At 40.4% G+C, this 22,474-nt stretch overlaps 1 protein-coding gene across 6 annotated transcripts in view; it reads right to left on the reverse strand.

The window, feature by feature from the left end:
• The window catches only part of LOC124385965 (teneurin-1-like), a 269,690-nt gene that overhangs the window by 128,649 nt on the left and 118,567 nt on the right, over positions 1–22,474 (reverse strand). For all 6 annotated transcript variants that reach the window (XM_046849510.1, XM_046849505.1, XM_046849506.1 and 3 more), the window contains one exon: positions 6,416–6,571. In XM_046849510.1, coding sequence (XP_046705466.1) covers positions 6,416–6,571 — 156 coding nt within the window. The remainder of the gene's footprint in view (positions 1–6,415; positions 6,572–22,474) is intronic.

Here is a 22,474-nt window from a genome sequence, read left to right on the forward strand (position 1 = left end):
CTTGTAGCTGTTCTTAAATGGTGTGTAGCTGTGGTTCAGTGTCCTTTCACCTCTGGTGAGGCAGGTGATGTACTGCTGAAAGTTCCTTAGGATCTCACTCGGCCAGCATGGGTCCGGGTTGAAAAACGGCGAAAGATGAGTGGATTGTACACCAATAGATATGAGTGGCTCTGTCATATCTAATGATGTCCATCCTGTGGCACCATCTTGACTAGGGCATATACATATATATAGAAAATTAGAATATTGTGAAAAAGTTTCAATATTGGAGACTCGTGGTGTCACACTCTAAATAGCTAATTAACTCAAAACCCCTGCAAAGGTTTTCTGAACCTTTAAATGGTGTCTCAGTCTGGTTCAGGCTACACAATCATGGCGGAAGACTGCTGACTTGACAGTTGTCCAGAAGACGATCACTGACACCCTGCACATGGAGGATAAGACACAAAAGGTCATTACTAAAGAAACTGGCTGTTCACAGAGTGCTGTATCCAAGCACATTAAAAGAAAGTTGAATGGAAGGAAAAAATGCAGCTGGAGTCAGTGCTTCAAGAGCCACCACACACAGACGTATCCATGGGCTATAACTGACGCATGCCTTGTGTCAAGCCACTGTTGAACCAGAGACAACGTCAGAGGTCTCTATCCTGGGCAAAGGACAAAAAGCATTGGACTGATGAAAGATGCTTTAGATGAAAGGAAATAACATTTTGCCTTTCATTTGGAAATCAAGGTCCCAGAGTCTGGAGAAAGAGATGAGAGGCACAGAATCAAAGTTGCTCGAGGTCCAGTGTAAAGTTTGCACAGTCAGTGGTGGTTTGGGTGGTTTAATGTCATCTGCTGGTGTTGGTCCACTGTGTTTTATTAAGTCAGGTCAGCACAGCTATCTACCAGGAAGTTTTTTAGAGCACTTCCTCTGCTTCTCTCTGCTGACCAGCTTTATGAAGATGCTGATTTCATTTTCTAGCAGGATTTGGCACCTGCCCACACTGCCAAAAGCACCAAAAGTTGGGTAAGTGACTATGGTGTTGGTGTGCTTGACTGGTTAGAAACCTCACCATACCTGAACCCCACAGAGAATCTATAGGGGTATTGTCAAGAGGAAAATGAGAAACAAGAGACCAAAAAATGCAAATAAGGCCACTGTCAAAGAAACCTGGGCTTCCATACCACCTCAGCAGTGCCACAGACTGATCACCACGATGCCACACCGAATTGAGTCAGTAATTAAAGCAAAAGAAGCCCCTACCAAGTTTTTTTTGTTGTTGTTTTTGATTGGTCTTATGAAGTATTCAAATTTTTGAGGTTTCTTTTAATTGTGAGCCAAAATCATCAGAAATAAACACTTAAAATATATCAGTCTGTGTGTGATAAATCTATATAATATACAAGTTTCACTTTTTGTATTGAATTAATAAAATGAATCAACTTTTAAATAATATTCCAATTCTTTGAGCTGCACCTGTATATACATACATACATACACTGTATGCTGCTTGTACACTGCTAAAAGTGACAGCAACCCAATGCATATACATGTTAATGACAAAGGAATAACCAAAAACAACTGCATTTACAGTATTTGGCAGACACCTTCATCCAATGTGACTTACAATTATACAATAAAGCAGTTCAGGGTTAAGTGCCTTGCTTAAGGGCCCAGAGTGGCAGCTTGATCTTGATTGGATTTGCACAGAAACCTAACATCATAACCACTGAGCTACTACCGAGTTAATACTTATAAGTTTCCATTTCAATTTCAACAAATGCCCTCTCTATTATTTTAACAGTTTAAAACGTCTGTCTTAAGTCATTCCAAAAATAATGTTCTCTGTTTTCATGATGATGTGAGGGCTAAGTGAATCATAAAAAATTTTCAGCTGGAATCTAAACTGAACATAAGGAATTGATTAGTTTCGTGTCTATTTAGTTGAAGTACAAGCTTTGTAAAAAATTATAAAATGGATTTGCTACCTAAAAAAGGAACAATCTTTTAGCACAGTTTTTAGGCAAAACTGTGTTTAACCATCAGGATTTTTTTATTTTTTTTGGGGGGGTGGTTATGGTGCTACAGTATCTCACAAAAGTAAGTACATCCCTCACATTTCAGCAACAATTTTAGCATGTCTTCTTAACAGACAATACTGAAGAAATGAAAATTGTATATATTTTATAGCAATTTGCAGCTTGAATAGCAGTACAGATTTACTGTCCTCTAAAATTTTTTCTAAATTTTGTGTGAGGACCATTGTTATCTAGCAGTGGCTTAATCCTCCTGGGCATAGAAATTACCAGAGCGCACAGGTTGTTGCTGGGTTACTCTTCCACTCCTCCATAATGACATCACGGAGCTCAGGGTCACTTAATAAGGTCCAGGTCTGTAGACATACTTGGCCACTCCATCACCTTCACCTTCAGCAAGGGAGTTGTCATCTTGGCGGTGTGTTTGGGATCGTTATAAAGTTTGAGAACTCATTTTGCCCAGTTTCTGAAGGGAGGACATCATGTTCTGCTTCAGAATGACACAGAACATGTTGAAATCTATTTTTCACTCCAGGAACAGCAGCTCCCCAGTACAAGCAGCACTCATGCAGGCCCAGACCATGATGCTTGACTGTAGGCAAGACAATTTTCATGGTACTCCTTACAGGTCAAGCGATAAAGTTAAAGGAATAGTCTGTAGTCTGTAGCGTACTATATGGTGCCAAGAGAGGAGTTGTGGCATGAGAAAGTCAGGTGTGTCAGAGAAGTATGTGAGGGTGGTGCAGGACATGAAAGAGGACAGTGTGACAGCAGAGATTGCATCAAGGATCGGTTCCGAGCCATTTTCTGTTTGCAGTGGTGATGGACAGGTTGACGGACGAGGTCAGACAGGAGTCTCAATTGACTATGATGTTTGCGGATGATATTGTGATTTGTGGTAAGAGTAGGGAGCAGGTTGAAAAGAGCCTGGAGAGGTGAAGGTATGTGCTGGAGAGAAGGGAATGAAAGTCAGTAGGAGTAAGTACATGTGTGTGAATGAGAGGGAGGGCAGTGAAGTGGTACAGTTGCAGGAAGTAGAGGTGGTGAAGGTTGATGAGTTTAAGTACCTGGGATCAACAGTGCAAAGTAATGGATAGTGTGTTAGTGAAGTGAAGAAAAGAGGGCAGGCAGGATGGAGTGGGTGGAGAAGAGCGGCAGGAGTTATTTCTGATAGAAGGGTATCTGCAAGAGTGAAAGGGGAAAGTTTATAGGACTGTGGTTTAGAGACAGTGGAATTGACTAAAAGATAGGAGGAGGAGGTGGAAGAGCTGAAGATGTTGAGGTTTTCATTTGGAGTGATGAGGATGGATAGGATTAGAAACAAATTTTTTTAGAGCGACCGCGCATGTAGGACGTTTTGGAGACAAAGTGAGAAAGGCGCAATTGAGATCGTTTGGAAATATGCAGAGGAGGAACTTGGAGTATATCGGTAGAAAAATGGTGAGGATGGAGCCGCAAGGAAGGAGAAAAAGAGGAAGGCCAAAGAGGAGGTTCATGGATGTTGTGAGGAAAGACATGCAGTAGTTACAATCTGTACACTGACTACTCTAAAATATATCCACGTTTCATTTCTATAGTATTGTCATTTAAGAAGGTATACTAAAATAGTTGCTGAAATGTGAGGAGAGTACTCACTTTTCTGAGATACTTTATGTGTGGGATTGCATAAGAGTAGTGACTTGTTTAATAAGAACAATTTTTTAAAGTTACAGTCAGCATTAATTGCAGGGGTCAAAACACAGGCAGACACCAACAAGTGATCAAGCATATTATTGTTCCTTTCAAAAAATTTGAATATAAAAGCCAATTGTTTTGTTTTTGTGATACATGGCAAAATAACTACTAGAACAATATTTAAAATAAGCAAAACATATGGGCCTTGCTTTATGCAGAGGGGGTTTCACGCTGGAACAGGTTTATGTTTGGCCTGATATTTCCAGTAAAAAAAAAAACTAATAAAACGGTACCACATACTAAGACCTTTTATACAATTTGCCTATTCAAACTTTGTGGCAAGCATTTGGGGACAAACCACCGATGGGTGTGATAAGTTTTGTTTGTTTGTTTGTTTGTTTATTTTCATCTAACATCCTGTACAAATGAGAAGATTAGACACTTTTGTGCAGAGAATGACCGAACACCCTGAATAAAACCAAAGATAAATCATTATTTTTAATGTAGTGTAAATGTCTATGTGCCAGCGGAGCGCGAGTGGGGGCGGAGCCGGACGGAAGCAGTAACGGACGGAGCGGTAAGAAACACCTGCAGCTGATGAGAGTAATCAGTTCGCTCTGTTTCAGTCCGGTGACACCAATAAAGAGAAAAGAGACGCCAACCTCGGGGACTAAGCGAATGCGAAAAAATGCGTGCCGGTCCGCAAGGAAACTCGGGCGGGCGCTAAGAGAGAAAGAGGCCGATCCGCGAGTGAGGCGGGCAAACGCTGAAGGAAGCGTGTGCCGATCCGAGAGGGACTGCTGGCAAACGTCCGGAAGGAAAGGCGTCCCGAACGGTGACCTTTCCTCTCGTCTCTCTCCTCTTTATTGGTGTCGCCGGACTGAAACGGAGCGCACTGATTACTCTCATCAGCTGCAGGTGTTTCTTACCGCCTGTTCCGTCCGGCTCCGCCCTCCACTCTCGTCCCGCTGGCACAGTCTAAATGAATGAAGAGGTTTAATGATTATACTTTTTCAGGTGAGGATCATGTGACTGCTGCTTCTTTATAAGTAATTATCTGGTTTTAATAAAGTGGGCTTCCTGTTGTGGCCTTGCATTTTTTACATTATAAAAGAATTATTTACTCCATATATGTATAAATTACACTTATATATGGCTAAAAGGTATACATATAAAGACTGGCATGCAGGGTAGTGCATTTAGTATTTTTCTTTCACAGCTGTAAGGTCTCTGATTCAAATGAATTTCTCCCAAAAGCATGCTAGTACTACTGGCTTAGTAGACTGTACTGATACACTAAATTATCCCTAGGTGTGAAAAAGCTTGTGGATTTGTGTGCGTGGTGCCCTGTAATGAATGAGAGGTGGGAATTCATCCAGGGGTGTACTCCCACTTCATAACCAGTGTTCCAGACAGGCAGACATGACCTTTATTGATTGATTATTTTTTATTTTTTTTTTGGCTTTACTGATTGATTATTAACTAAGTAATTAGTTAAGTATTAACTAATAATTAATTAATAATAAAGTTTTACTTAAACTTCCTGTTCTGCCACCTTACATAAGTAGGAAAAAGTGACGAACATGATTTTTATGAGGCAAAATCTTGCTGACAGTATGATGTCCTGAAAGGCTCATTCATGCTTAAGTACTTCTTCTTATAGTGGACTAGATTAACAACCATTTCCTCTCTCCAGCTTCTACTCCACATACCTGTCAAATTTAAAACACAGCTGAATATGAAATACAATGCCCATGGTATTATAAATCCGGCTAATCCTGTAGCCTTTTGTCAGTTGCCTGTTAATCACAAGGTTTGCTGTAGGTTGGAGTTTAAATAGTCATATCTGACCCTGAACATTCCTTCTTTCACATTTCATACTGTTACAAAAGCCTGTGGGGTCTAATGCTCTTATGTAAAATGTGCTATTTTAACTTTCTTCACATGCATTTATTCATTGTAGTTACATTTACAATGTTATGTGAAATAAAAAGCACTACATGCATGTTTCCCATGTGGTATATTATAAAGAGATAATTATCTAAAATGTTTGCTAATATATTATTTTCCTCTGTATATCCAGGCAGTGAATCTTTAAGGCATGTTTAACTATGAATTTGCATTTTACAATTATATTGCAAACCCTTAACCCCTCCCAATTAGAGTGTGTGCAATAAGATCATCATAAGATCTGTCATGAATTCTTAATACACATTCCCCTACTAGTATGCTGCTGATGGTAACGAGATTAAGCAATTACATTAACATTTTTAATAAATTCAATCATCTAGTATGTGAGCTTCTGATTTAAATGTGCTTGGCTTTACTATAATATTCCCTCATTTACCTCTCTCCAGAGAGCAGCCTAGTTAATCCAGTAGCAAAGGTATTAAATTATCGAATTAGGTAAGGTAACAAGACCTGCATCTCAACAAACTATTTTTTTTTCTGCAGGGACAACTTTGATGAAAGCATTTACTTTATTCCCGGAATCTTGACTGTGTTTGGCAAGCACAATCATAATATAATGCCTCCATAGCCCTCTATAGCAGTGTTACTATCATTAAAATATCAACAACAAAACCACAGGGAGCAGTGGCCATCTTTGCTCACGCCTCGATACATCTGCTCAAAATGAAATGATACATCAAACAGACTGATGTGACCTCGAAAACAGAAGGGCATGTAGATGTAAAAAGGGACTTATATGTGTGCTGACCTCCTTTGGGGCCTCGCTGGATCTTGTCTCGGGTGTATGTGTCCAGTGGGGTGATGGCACTGTTCTTTATGCCAATGTTTTCCTTGCTGATGCCGTTCTCATACAAATCTGCCTCCGATGGCTTCAGATGCCATTTCAAGTCAAACAAGTGCACGGCTAAATGAAAGCAAGAAAAAAAGACACTGATGACAACAGCAAACAATGCAAAAAAAACTTCAAACAAAAGACACTGAGGAAACATGCTGGAGCAATCAGTATTCAAAGCACAGAGAGATGAAAAAATTAAAATTTTATGCTTTTAAAACAACTCCCCATTTATATGCTTATTAAGGTACAGTGTTGGAAAAGCAGCACATCCATCTGACCTCAGGCATGTACTATATTAGTAGTTTTCCAAGCAAACCTAGTGTCCCTTGCATAGAGTTTATTGTGTCCCATTTTTTAATAGGCTTTATCTAATATTACACTTTTTCCAAAAAAACAAATAGAGAAGTCATGTGATAAATACTTGAAGCAAAAACCACCTGTTTTAAAAGCATTTACACTGGATTGAAAACTGGAAAATAAACAACAATGAAAATTATTTTTAGTAATCAATGTTTAGCACATGGAAAAGTTTATATATATATATATATATATATATATATATATATATATATATATATATATATATATATATATATATGCATGTTAATCCATAGGCTATACTTTACTCTCATGTGGAATAGTATGAGTAATAGTAATATCTAGGGTTTTTTTTTTTTTTTTTTAACAGCCTGACAGTTACTATCTAGATTTAATATGCAAAATTCAGCAGGTGACATTGTTCAATCAGGTCAATCCACATTCAATGTATGTGATGCAAAAAGAAAGCATGATGTATATGATGTATATAGATTAGATAAGCATTAGTACAGTGGATAGCTACATGCTGGCCAATATTGACAATATATAATGTTTGTTAAAAAATCTAAAATAGAATGGAAAAAGGACTAATGTGGCTTTCATTAGATTTTCATTAGCAGTAAAGTAATTTATTTTGTTAGTTCTAGAAATAACCCTTTTTTTCAAAAAACCATACAAAAGGAAAATGTTTATCATGCATGCTTTAATATTACAAAGTAAAATGTACATTTTGTGGATTGTTTAATAAATAGTTGGGTTGGTCAGTGGGATGTGTCATTATTCATTATTTTTTAGAAATAACTTTACCCTTGCCATGGCCACAGAGGATCTGGAGTCTATCCCAGAACACTGGGCATGAGGTGGGAACACCACTGGGTGGGATGCACACACACATTCACATTCATTAACACCCAATAGGTAGTTTTGAGTATCCAATACACCTATGAGCATGATTTTTTTGAAAGGAGGCAAGAAACAGTAGGACTTCGAGTTAGCCCACATGGACAAAGATTATCAGGATCAAACGAAAAACCAAATGTATTAATTTAACTCCGGAAATACAAGTGATTCAAGCAATACAATACTGCGTTTCTAGTTCATTGCCACCAACTTGAAATACACTGTTAAAATTATTTCAGTTAAATGACTGTCATTGTTATAGCACAAAAGAATCATATTGTTAAGAATCACTGAAGAATTGCTTGGATTAAAACTGTATCTATGTCTATTGGCTTAACATTAGCAACACCACTGCTAACAGTAATTAACCGAGGTGTATAGTTTCACACGAAACAACACAAACTCTACATTAAACATACACACAAAAAACACAGAATATACTTCTTTTTGGGCTATTTTATTTATCGCATTTGGAGAAACACTTATCCAGAGTGACTTACAAAATGCTTTGAAGTATATGTAATTGTTTGGAAACAGTACCAGCACCAACATGATTTTTAGAGCCTAATTGTAGAGCAAATAAAAATAAACAGATTGTTGATTTTCATTCAAATAAAATGTTAACTATTTTTAACATTTCTTAATAACAATTTAGTCTTATTATTAATAAACCCTAAATGCTTGTCGATTTGCCTGGCTTATCAAATGGAGCACAACATTTATTCTGAAACGAAAAAGCACAATTATTGATATTTTCTACAACAGCATTATCTATTATTTCACTTAACATGAAATGAACATCTAAATAAAAACAAAATATATAAAAATATATATATATAAAAATATATATATATATATATATATATATATATATATATATATATATATATATATATATATATATATATATACATATATATATATATACACACAGTGAGGAAAATAAGTATTTGAACGCCCTGCTATTTTGCAAGTTTTCCCACTTAGAAATCATGGAGGGGTCTGAAATTGTCATCGTAGGTACATGTGAGAGACGTAATCTAAAAAAAAAAAATCCAGAAATCACAATATATGATTTTTTAACTATTTATTTGTATGATACAGCTGCAAATAAGTATTCAAACACCTGAGAAAGTCAATGTTAATATTTGGTACAGTAGCCTTTGTTTGCAATTACAGAGGTCAAACGTTTCCTGTAGTTTTTCACCAGGTTTGCACACACTGCAGGAGGGATTTTGGCCCACTCCTCCAAACAGATCTTCTCTAGATCAGTCAGGTTTCTGGCCTGTCGCTGAGAAACACGGAGTTTGAGCTCCCTCCAAAGATTCTCTATTGGGTTAAGGTCTGGAGACTGGCTAGGCCACGCCAGAACCTTGATATGCTTCTTGCAGAGCCACTCCTTGGTTATCCTGGCTGTGTGCTTCGGGTCATTGTCATGTTGGAAGACCCAGCCTCGACCCATCTTCAATGCTCTAACTGAGGGAAGGAGGTTGTTCCCCAAAATCTCGCAATACATGGCCCCGGTTATCCTCTCCTTAATACAGTGCAGTCGCCCTGTCCCATGTGCAGAAAAACACCCCCAAAGCATGATGCTACCACCCCCATGCTTCACAGTAGGGATGGTTCTTGGGATGGTACTCATGATTCTTCTTCCTCCAAACACGTTTAGTGGAATTATGACCCAAAAGTTCTATTTTGGTCTCATCTGATCACATGACTTTCTCCCATGACTCCTCTGGATCATCCAAATGGTCATTGGCAAACTTAAGACGTGCCTGGACATGTGCTGGTTTAAGCAGGGGAACCTTCCGTGCCATGCATGATTTCAAACCATGACGTCTTAGTGTATTACCAACAGTAACCTTGGAAACAGTGGTCCCAGCTCTTTTCAGGTCATTGACCAGCTCCTCCCGTGTAGTTCTGGGCTGATTTCTCACCTCATCATTGAGACCCCACGAGGTGAGATCTTGCATGGAGCCCCAGTCCGAGGGAGATTGACAGTCATGTTTAGCTTCTTCCATTTTCTAATGATTGCTCCAACAGTGGCTTTTTTCACCAAGCTGCTTGGCAATTTCCCCGTAGCCCTTTCCAGCCTTGTGGAGGTGTAGAATTTTGTTTCTAGTGTCTTTGGACAGCTCTTTGGTCTTGGCCATGTTAGTAGTTGGATTGTAGTCTTACTGATTGTATGGGGTGGACAGGTGTCTTTATGCAGCTAACGACCTCAAACAGGTGCATCTAATTTAGGATAATAAATGTAGTGGAGGTGGACATTTTAAAGGCAGACTAACAGGTCTTTGAGGGTCAGAATTCTAGCTGATAGACAGGTGTTCTTAAATAAATACTTATTTGCAGCTGTATCATACAAATAAATAGTTTAAAAATCATACATTGTGATTTCTGGATTTTTTTTTTTAGATTATGTCTCTCACAGTGGACATGCACCTACGATGACAATTTTAGACCCCTCCATCATTTCTAAGTGGGAAAACTTGCAAAATAGCAGGGTGTTCAAATACTTATTTTCCTCACTGTGTATATATATATATATATATATATATATATATATATATATATATATATATATATATATATACACACAGTGGAATCCGCTTATCTCGCCCTCGGTTACCTCGACAACCCTATTAAGTCGACGTTTTTGAAGTGGAACCGCCAAATTCTCGCTTTTTCTAAGCATTTTTTATCGGTTATGTCGACTTTTTTTATGTCGCCGAACCCTAATATCTCGAGCACAAGGGGGGAAAAAATTTGCCATTTAACGTCGGTTATCTCGGTGCAGCCGCAGAAGAACTTGCGGAAGTGGCGGAAAAATCAAGGCTTACAGCTGCTACAGGTGTTGTATTGTATACTGGTGAATCTCTGCTGTTAGTTAGTGCTAGTGTTCGCAGTGTTAGTAGGGGCGCGGCGCGGCTTTGGGAAGAAAAGCGCAGCCGTTAAAAGAGAGTGCCGGTGGGAAGGCACGTACCGGGATACGCATGACAACGACCGCCGTGAACCAACATATACCAACAATAACGGACAGTGAGAGTGTGGAAGTTTAAATAGGAGCTGGTGATGATGCTAAACGAGCACCATATGTGCGCGATTGAAGCCGAGAGCTTCAGAGAAAGCGGCCGAGAAAGCACCTGCTACGGTGAAGGGAGCCGAAGGGGGCGTGACAGGTCGATTCATGACAGATAAACATGTACTGTATGTATTTTTATAGCATGCCTTTATCAAACAAATCGCGGCAACGCTGTTGTGTAAAAAAACCCTTCAAAAACCCGTGCATGCACATTCTCATTTATTAACGCACATCATGTACATAAAGAAATTTCAAGCACGTTAATATATTGCCGCCATTTTGATTTTCGTTTATCTCGATCATCGGTTACCTCGATGCTTTTTGGCCACCCCCTAGGACATCGACATAGGGTTCCACTGTATATATATATATATATATATATATATATATATATATATATATATATATATATATATATATATATATATATAGGTACTGCGACATACGAGTTTAATTCGTCCCGTAACCTTGCTTGTATGTCAATTTGCTCATATTTCAAAGCAAATTTCCCCATTTAAATTAATTGAAATGCCATTAATCCGTTACATCCCCCAAAATGCCACCCCAGTTGTTTTTGTTACGTGTTTTTGAATAAGAAAAATTTATTTTAAATGACAAATATTGTATAAAAACATAATAAAAGAGAATGTAAAGAAATAAACTGGTTAAGCATAGTACATATCATTGAAGTACTACGCCCGTACTGCCTTGCCAAGTCAATCACTCGCACACCTTGCTCATGTTTTCCTATGATTTCACGCTTTAATTCAATAGACATCATCTTTTTCTTAGCACTGACCCTTCCACTCACTTTCTTTGGATCCATGGTTATAAAAAGAAATGTGATAAAGTACTGTAAATGTACAAAAAACACAAAACACGAGCACAACTTATCAAAGATGCTTCGACAGAGAGGCAAACAAGCACACTGACTGAGGCCAGTGTTGCTGATTCATCTCGAGATTCGTCACAGCCACGTGTTAGTGCGCGCGCACATTTAAACCTTTGTTTGTGTGCGTGTGTATCGAGACGAATCAACAACACTGACTAAGGTGCGGGGCGCACTCGTATCTCAAAAAACTCGTATGTTAGGGCACTCGTATGTCGAGGTACCACTGTGTATATATATATATATATATATATATATATATATATATATATATATATATATATATATATATATATGAAAGAAAATGCTGTATATACAAAGAAAAACATTCTTATGGCAGTAAACAGTGAAACAGTAAACAATAGACAATTTAAGGTGGTTTTAGACTGTCCATAAAGTGTCCGTGTGCGGTATGATGTGGTGTAAAATGTCCATAAAGTATCCGTGTGCGGTATGATGTGGTGTAAAATGTCCATAAAGTGTCTCTGTGCGGTATGGTGTGGTGTAAAATGTCCATAAGTGTCTGTGTGCGGAATGGTGTGGTGTAAAGTGTCTGTGTGCGGTATGGTGTGGTGTAAAGTATCTGTGTGCGGTATGGTGTGGTATAAAAATATAAAGTGCACTGTGCTGTGCGAGTCCAGAGTTTAAAGTGTCGTGGTGCGAAAGGTGAGATATGTACAGAGAAGTGTGATGATGGAGAGAGTGGGCCAGTTTTTAGATCCTGGGTGTCTCCTGGTTTAAACTCCGAATGGCCTGTGGGAAGAAGCTCCTCCTCATTCTCTCTGTGTTCACTTTCAGGGAGCGGAAGCGTTTCCCTGACCGCAACAGAGAAAAGAGTCCATTGTTGGGATGGCTGAGGTCCTTTATAATCTTCCTGGTTCTGGTCTGGCACCGCGTGCTGTAGATGTCCTGCAGGTTAGGGAGCTCGGTGTGGATGGTACGTTCAGCTGAACGCACCACCCTCTGGAGGGCTCGCCTGTCCTGCATGGCGCTGTTCCCGAACCAGGAAGTGATGCTACCCGTCAGAACGCTCTCAACGGTGCGGGTGTATAAAGTCTTTAGCACCTGAGAGGGAAGTTTACAGTCCCTTCAGCGTCTCAGATGGTACAGACGCTACCGGGCCTTCTTCCAGGGTGTTGGTTTGACAGGACTAAGACAGGTCCTGTGTGATGTGAACACCAAGGTACCGGAAACTGTCCACTCTCTCCACTGGGGTCCCGCTGATGTTTAGCGGTTGGTATGACCGCTCCTGCTTCCTGCTGAAGTCCACGATCAACTCCTTAGTCTTGCTGACGTTCAGGAAAAGGTTGTTCTCCTGGCACCATCTCTCCAGGTTTTTAACCTCCTGTAGGTAGGCTGTCTTGTCGTTGTTGGAGATCAGGCCCACCACAACAGTGTCATCAGCAAACTTGATAATGGTGGTGGAGTTGGAAGTGGCCACACAGTCATACGTGTACAGTGAGTACAGCAGGGAGTACTCAACCCTGGGGAGCTCCAGTGCTGAGGGTGAGGGTGGATTAAGTGTGTTTTCCCACCCGTACGGCTTGTGGTCTGTCTGTCAGGAAGTTAGAGATCCATTGACACAGCGGCAGGCTGAGTCCCAGGACCTCCAACTAAGAGGTGAGTGTGGAGGGAATTATAGTGTTGAATGCTGAACTGTAGTCCACAAACAGCATCTTTGTATAATTCCCATTTCTGTGGTCCAGGTGGCTCATCATAGTGTGAAGGAGATGAGCAATGGCGTCCTCAGTAGAACGGTTCTGACGGTACGCAAACTGTAGTGGGTCCAGTGTGTCCGGTAGTGAGGCAGTGATGAAGTCTCTGACCAGTCTCTCAAAGCACTTCATCACTACTGAGGTCAGACCTACAGGGCGATAGTCGTTAAGGCAGGTGGGCTGGGGTTTCTTTGGGACAGGAACAATGGTGGACTGTTTGAAACATGAGGGGACAACAGATTGTTCCAGTGAGAGGTTAAATATCTCCATCCGCATTCACCATTTTAGAAGATGGTGTTCTATATTCCGTGATTGTTCTTAGTCCGTGATTGTTCCCCAGCAGAGAACTGAGTATTTTCGGGTGCGTCATGAACAACCTCTGGAAAACCAAATGATTTTAAATAACCTCCTTAAACGGCTGTTTAAATGATGTTCTCACTCAGTGCAAACCAGATGGGATGGGTGTCTCTTCAAATTGCAGTGGACTATGCCCTTGATTTTGACTACATCATCAACAGTGTCACCAGCAAATCACCCCCACACCATAACACCTTCTCCTCCATGCTTCACCATGGGAAAAACACATTCAGGAACCATCCATTCACCCTTTGCAAAAAAACATGCTAATTATCTCAAATAAGTAAAATCTCAAATTTGAACTAATCAGACTAAAAGACAGTTTTTCAATTACCTAAAGCCTATTTCTTGTATTTCTTGGCCAAAGCAAGTCTCCAGCTTGTTGTTCTTTAATGGTTTCTTCGCCGCAATTCATCCATAAAGGCCTGTCTCACACTGTCTCCTCTGAACGGTGGATGAAATATGTCTTGCACTTGAACTCAGAGAAGCATTTTTGCAAATTAGCAGATTCTGGGGCTGGTAATTCTAACAAACCTATCTTTTGCAGCAGAGGTAGCTCTTGGTCCCCTCTTCTAGCATGGTCTTAATAAGAGCCTGTTTTAACATAATGTTTGATAGTGTTGATGACAGTGCTTAGGGATACAATTATAGTTCTTGAGATTTTTCCAGCTTGACTGACATTTATTTCTTGAAGTAATGATGGACTGTCTTTTAGTTTTACTTAATTAAGTTTTGTAGTTTGAATTTGTACAGCACTAATAGGGCTATTGAATCTCTACTCGCACTCTTTTTTTGCTGACAACTGATGGTCCAAAGCACATCAAGAAGACAAGCAAATAGGTTTTGAACAAGGGTGGAAAAAATCTGTTACGTTTCCAGAAACATTCTGGAATCTTTTCATAGTAACTTCATCTGGGAAATTTTCAAAATATAAAAAATTTTACATTTACATTTGTGGCATTTAGCAGACACCCTTGTCCAGAGCAACATACAAAAGTGCTTTGAGTCTCTAGCAATTAATAAATCTACACTTGTATGCTAGATAACAAACTTAAAATAAATCAGACTATAACTCTTGATTTATGCAAAGCAAACTTGGAAAGTGCTAATTTAGGTGGTCAGGAAGAGCTCGGTCTTCAACCGTCACTTAAAGATAGCCAGGGACTCTAGGGGAAGTTTATTCCAGCAATTCGGTGCCAGAACAGTGAAGAGCCTTAAAGTATACTTACCTCTCATTCTGAGAGAAGATGGTACCAGTCAAGCAGTGCTGGAGGATCTCAGACAGCGTGCAGTGTGAGGTGTGATGAGGTCTATTTTGGGCCTTGTAGGCAAGCATCAGTGTTTTTAATCTGATATGTGCAGCTACTGGAAGCCAGTGAATTGAGCGCAGCAGTGGGGTGGTGTGGGAGAACTTGGGCAGATGGAACACAAGTTATGCAGCTGCATTTTGGATCATTTGTAGTGGGCGAATAGCGTTCAGAGGTAGACCTGCCAGCAGAGAGTTGCAGTAGTCTAGTCTTGAAATGACAAGAGACTGAACAAGCACCTGGACAGCCTGTGTGGACAGAAATGGTCAAATCCTACGGATGTTGTAGAGAAGAAATTGACAAGAACAAGCAACATTAGCAACATGGGAGGAGAAGGACAGTTCATTGTCCATAGTTACCCCAAGGATGCGAGCTGTGGCTGAAGGGGGGAGATTCTAAGTTCGAAACTTACCAGGAATTTATCAGAATTTATAGGAATTAATTATAAATTTGCAGAAATTTATATAAACTGTCACATATACACAAATATAAACATTTTGTTTGGTCAGAAGCTGACATGCAAACTAATACACATTTTAAAAATCACAATTTTGTCTGGTTTAATTGTTATCATAATTTTGTTGCAAAATAGCTTACACGCAGCACCAGTGGCGGGCGGTAAAGGCCAGCAAAGCCTTCTCTGCTGGCCTAAACACTATCAGAAGCACTGGCCTACATTTACAACCTAAATTCTAATATTTGTTTCATGAAATTGTATTTATTTATTCCCAACTGTTTATTCTCTTCATTTCATAGCATTTCTCTTGCACTGCACTACTTCCAGTACGTGTATGTGGATGTGAGATTTTTTGTCCAATCAGATTTCAGCCTCTATGTGCTGCCAAGTCAATCTAATCTGCCTAGGGCCTGCAAAGTCTGTTCCGTTTGCCTTTTTTTACCATAGTCTCCTTAAAAAATAGTTCTGTTTGTTTAACCTATCAGATTTCATATTCACCTCACAGGGCCAGCTAGCTGGCCCAGAATAGTGTTATCATCTTTCCGTCCTCATATTGGTTGGTCAGAGGGAAATGGTTACAGCCAAGTTCGACTGGCAAAACATGTCTGTAGGCCTCTGCACACATTAACACATCTGAGATAGACTTTTTTATGCCAACGGAGTAAGAGAAATTCATTTGGTTTTAGACATACTTAAAAATTAATTTTCAAGAAAAGCTAGACATCGAGAGCAGAAGTCGGCCAACCCCAAAGCTAGCTAGCTTGTCTCATCCCAGGAATGGGTTTGCGGTACCACTGGCTTACAGCCTCTGAGGAGCTGTGCATATCATGAGTATATATCTCTGGTGATTAGGTTGTATTTTATTTACATTTTTTATGTTATTGTCATGTTATTAGACAAATATTGATCTGAATTGCTGCAGATGACAGATGACTCAGACCACATCTCTGTTATGCTGATCCCAGTATACAGACCACTCAGCGGGCGTTCAAGACCAGCTCGAAAGCAGGTGAGAACCTGGCCAGCAGGATCCATGTCTGCTCTCCAGGACTGCTTTGAATGCACTGACTGGGACATGTTCAGGGAAGCTGCAACCAATGGCGATTTCATCAACTTGGAGGAGTACACGTCAACAGTGACCAGCTACATCAGCAAGTGCATTGATGACGTGACAATCTCCAAGACCATAACTACACGCTCCAACCAGAAGGTGAGTGCGCTGCTAAAAACAAGAGACTCAGCCTTCAGAGCAGGGGACAAGGTGGCCTTAAAAACAGCAAGGGCCAAACTGTCCCGTGCCATCAGAGAGGCGAAACACGCACACGCAAAGAGAATTCACGGCCACTTCCAGGACAGCGGAGGCGATCACAAACTACAAGACAACATCACCTGCTTGTGACCGTGATGCCTCCCTCCCAGATGCTCTGAACAACTTCTACGCCCGGTTGGAGGTGCAGAACAACATGGTGGCGAGGAAGACCATACCTCCTCCCGGTGACCAGGTGCTCTGTCTAACCATAGCTGAAGTGAGGAAAACTTTATGCAGAGTTAACCCACGGAAGTCTGCTGGACCAGACAACATTCCTCGCAGAGTGCTCAGGAAATGTGCACAACAGCTAGCGGATGTCTTCACCGACATTTTTAACATCTCCCTGAGCAGCGCCATTTTTCCCACGTGCTTCAAGACGACGACCATCGTTTCCGTGCTGAAGAAGTCTATTGTCTCCTGCCTCGATGACTATCATCCCGTCGCGCTCACACCCATTGTGATGAAGTGCTCCGAGAGGCTCGTCATGAGGCACATCAAGACCCAGCTTCCACCCGCATTGGGCCCCATGCAGTTTGCATATCGTCAAAACTGATCCACGGACGATTTTTTTTTTTAATTTAACCTTTTTTTAACCAGGTTAGTCTCATTGAGATATAGAATCTCTTTTTCAAGAGAGACCTGGCCAAAATAGCAGAACAAACCAAATCACACAATCACAAAGCAAACAAAAAGGAAAAAGACAACTCAAGTGCATTTCAAATTAAACAAAAGTGCCATTAATTAAAACATTTGCACGTATGGATGGACTCATGTTCTATAGATTTAACTTAAGTTTAAAATCATTTAAGGAAATTAGACACTGTAGTTGCAGTGATTTCTGTAGGTCATTCCAAGTTGAAGGTGCAAAAAACATAAAAGCCTTTTTGATGCCATCTCCACAACCCTCCATCTGGCCCTCACTCACCTAGACAACAAGGACTCAGCATTCAACATGATTATCCCTCAGCACCTGATTGAGAAGCTGAGCCTACTGGGCCTGAACACCTCTCTCTGTAACTGGATCCTGGACTTCCTGACTGGGAGACCTCAGTCAGTCCTGATTGGAAACAACATTTCTAGCACCAAGACACTGAGCACTGGGGCACCTCAGGGCTGTGTGCTCAGTCCACTGCTGTTCACTCTGCTGACTTACGACTGTGTAGCAATGCACAGCTTGAATCTCATCATCAAGTTTGCCGATGACTTGACCGTGGTGGGTCTACTTCCTGAGAAGGCTGAGGAAAGCCCATCCCAACGATTGAGAGCATTTTGAGCAGCTGCATCACTGCCTGGTTTGGAAACTGCACCATCTCGGATCGCAAGACCCTACAGAGGATAGTGAGAACAGCTGAGAAGATCATCGGAGTATCTCTCCCCTCTTTCATGGACATTTACACCACACGCTGCATCCGCAAAGCCAACAGCATTGTGGATGACCACACACACCTGTCGCACACACTACCATCAGGGAAGCGGTTTCGGGCCATCACATCCAGACTGTGTAACAGTTTCTTCCCTCAAGTCATCAGGCTTCTCAACAAAGAACTGAACTGAACTAAACACACACACACACACACACACACACACACACACACACACACACACAACTGTGACTGATCTGTACAACCCGGACTCAACACACACTCGTACTCACTTCGCACACCTGTGATTCAGCACCACTCACACTACATCATTTCAATACCATAAATTGTTTACATGCTGTTTTGCACATCTTCCTGGATTGCTGCTATTTGCTCTTTTGCACAATATTCTGTTTAAATTTTTGCTTGCTACTGTTCGCTTTATCTCGTTACGACAGGTTTACTGGCAGAGCTATTTTGTGTTTGTGTGTATTGTCTTGCACTGTCCTGTGTTGTCTTTGCACTGTTTGCACCAGGTTGCACACATGCAATTTATGTGGCGAGGACACTTACTAGTCCTTGGCCCTGTGTTTTTCTGTTTTGGTGATTGTTGTCTTATGTTGTTTATTGTAGCATCAGGGTTCTGGAGGAAGGTTGTTTCATTTCACTGTGTACTGCGTCAGCTATATATGGTTGAAATAACAATAAAAGCTTCTTGACTTGACTTGTCGTATGGTTTCTCTAAATCCACAAACACACAATGCAACTCCTTCTGACCTTCTCTATACTTCATCAACAGATATTTAAGATAATAAACTCCATGATTTGTACTGGAGATTCAAAAACAGATGCCTCACTTGTTTTAATTTGATCAGCCATAAGTATACAACGTGTTAATTGAGAGAAAAAAAAAACGTTTTTTTTCATGTTTGCTGTATTTACCATTCACTTCAACTGCTTAAACTAACAATAAGAGCAAAAACCATGGCCAAATGTCTCTTCAGTGTCACGATTTTTTTTTTTGCATTTTCTGTTTGTATAACTGTATGTTTTTATAACACTGAATGTAAATGAATAATAAATAAATCATGATCATAAATTCTTTCTGTGCAAAACACTAAGAAATTTAACATAAATTGTTATATAGGATTTCCATTTTATAATAATAATAATAATAATAATAATAATAATAATAATAATAATAAAGCAGGTTATACATTCCTCTGTGAGTGTTTGTCAGCAGAATTGTCCCCATAACAGTTATCTGGATTAAACTCAAAATGACTGCGGACAAGATGTGTGAGAGAAGATTAGATTTTGCTGCACATGAAATTGCATTTGAAGGATTCTGCAGGAGGTGGGTTAGTGTTGTTGAGACCAGATTATGCGAGGGCCATATATGCCAAAAAAGGGGCTGAAACATCTCAGGAACAATTGCATAGAAAATGACAGGCTTATTGATAACCATTCAAGTTCCAGTGTCATTTCTCAATCTTACATACTGTATTCACGTTTTTCCATGTACACAACGCCCTGTAGTTGAAAAACAACTATTTCTCATAGCGGGAAAATATTGACAATAGGCAAGTATCTTTTGTTACTGGAGAAACAAAGAGAAAATAAAAATTTGGACACTGCTGGATATTTAAAACCACAATTTGATTCTATATGTATGCATTCATTGTGCAATCTTCTCTCCCATGTGTAGGATGTTGCAAGTGCCCATTATGGTAACACTCAATGGCAGTACGTGAAATAAATGTTTAGCTCTACGCTTGCAGAACCTAGATTTGTAAGCTTAAGGTTAGAAATTCATGCCAGAAAATGGAAACTTATCGCCGGTAGGAAGGAGCAAGCGTTCCAGGCATGGCATTTCCCCCAAACTATTGTTACTTATTAACTCTATTTCCTGACTGCTTTTAACAATTAGTTATGTCTGAACAACAGCAACAGCTCAAATGCAGTCAAAGAGACATTATCAGTTATCAATAAGTTATAATTTGTTTATAATTGGACTCCCATAAACGAGTTGGAGGAAGACAACAGTGTTAAGCGTTTCCTAAAGCCTCTGACATTTCTGTTTTCTTTTCTCTTCATAGGTCTGTACGGTCATATTGTTTTTTTTTCTCTATAGTAAGATCGCTCCCTTATCCACTCAATTATTTGACAGGTATTAATCCACATGTCAGATTATAAACCTACCAAAGGCCACCCACCCACACAAACAGTATGGACAACAAGAGACAGATAAGCAATAAAGAAAGAGACAGACAGAAAACCAAATGTGTCTCTGGGCTATATATAGTTTAAACTAAACGGTATATAAAGTATATATATTGTTTAAAGTGGACGGAGAACTCAACACATGTACAAGAAACAAAGTTATAAGATTTCATACATCCTGTATATGTCAGGTTTTTCTGGGCACACGGCGCATTTAAGAACTCCCAAGAACTGCCCAACCTCAGCCCTTCTGCCTGAATGGGAAAGTTGCCCAGCTCTTCCAACTTGCCAAGATCACTTTTATGCCCGTCTGCCCTGCCAAGCATTCCCCCAAGCCTGTCCAGAGTCCCGCCGAGGGCGCCATTCCACTCCAGAGCCCCGCCGAGGAAGGCACTCCGCTCCAGAGTCCCGCCGAGGGCACCGCTCCGCTCCAGAGTCACGCAGAGGGCATCGCTCTGTGCCCAATCCTGTGCCCGACGTGGTCGCTCTGCCTCAGACATCCGCAGAGGCCGTCACTTCATCTCAGACCTCCGCAGTCGATGTCGCTCCGCCTCAGACCTCCACAGAGGGCTCCGCTCCGCCTCATCACATCAGCAAGAAAGTGCTTGGGGCAGCCTCCTGGAGGCTCGCTCCATGCTTCATCTGGCCTTTCCTGATCTCCAAGGCATTGTACCCGGTGGCAGTTCGCCTTAAGTCCCACTGTGTCCGCTGCTAGCACCCAACTTTTCTAGTGCCACAGGATTTTTATTCCATTCCAATATTTCCCTCCACCAGACCCCCTCCACCAACCCAGGGCGGGATGCGAGGCCTTGCCTCTTCTGTCTGCCGCCTCTTACTCCCGAGACACTCACCTAGACACCCACACGTCCTGACAGTATAACTTAAATGACAGGTGTCTTGTCCAATGATCGGTAATGGTCCATTCACAAACTATACCTACTCTTTACGGTTTGTCTAAACTGTCGTTGTGTTTTTAGACTTGTTAATGTGTTTGCGGATTTGTTATTTTGTTTTCTGGTTTGTTATTTTGTTTTCTGATTTGTTAATGTGTTTTGCACTTCTCGGCCACCGTACTCCTGGCATACAAAACAAGATATACTGCTTATTCTGTATTTGAGCAAAAAGTGTTAGTTGTTTAAACCTTTTAAAAAACTTATGAAGATAATCGCTTTTTTAATCGCTTATGATTTTTATAATGACTTTTTTTGTATGTGAGAGAAACTGAGAGAGAGAGAGAGAGAGAGAGAGAGAGAGAGAGAGAGAGAAAGTGGGGGATGACAGAAAATAAATAAAGAACAAGAGAGACTAAAGAGAGAGACAGCAAAGTGTGGGTGGTGGAGAGGTGCAATCTTGTATGGACAACATGTGACAGCATGTGAAACATGAAAAACTAATTGTTTATAACAATGACTCACTATGAGGGTTTAAGAGAAGAATCCATATGTTGTAACAGTTAAATTGCTAGATTAACAAATGCTCAGATAACTGCTCAAAATAATGAACACAATAAACAAGTTTAACCAAATTGAACCAAATGGATCCAGGATTAGAAATGAGTTTATTAGAGGGACAGTGCATGCGTGATGTTTTGGAGACAAGGTGAGGGAGGTGCTATTGAGATGGTTTGGACATGTGCAGAGGAGAGACATGTGCTATTTTGGTAGGAGAATGCTGAGGATGGAGCCACCAGGAAGGAGGAAATGAGGAAGGCCAATGAGGAGGTTTATGGACGTGGTGAGGGAAGACATGCAGCTAGGTGGTTTGAAAGAGGCAGATGTAGAGGACAGGGGGTATGGAGACGGATGAACCAAATGGATCCTTTGGCAATGTGATTTCCTGTCTTCACAGTCTTCAGATTTTTCAATTATTTTCTGAACTTCTTTCACTATAGTAAAGACACAAATCTCTGTTCTATTTAAAACAGAATAAGAATCATTCTAAATTCTCAATCATATTTACCAGAAGTACAAGAATTCTAAACTGCAATTGATGCGAGAAAATCCCCTTCATATAGTACAATATTCAAATGCTTAAAACAAATACAGTGGAACCTC

The sequence above is a fragment of the Silurus meridionalis genome, chromosome 5 (genome assembly GCF_014805685.1).
Source record: "Silurus meridionalis isolate SWU-2019-XX chromosome 5, ASM1480568v1, whole genome shotgun sequence".
In the NCBI taxonomy this organism is placed as follows: Eukaryota; Metazoa; Chordata; class Actinopteri; order Siluriformes; family Siluridae; genus Silurus; species Silurus meridionalis.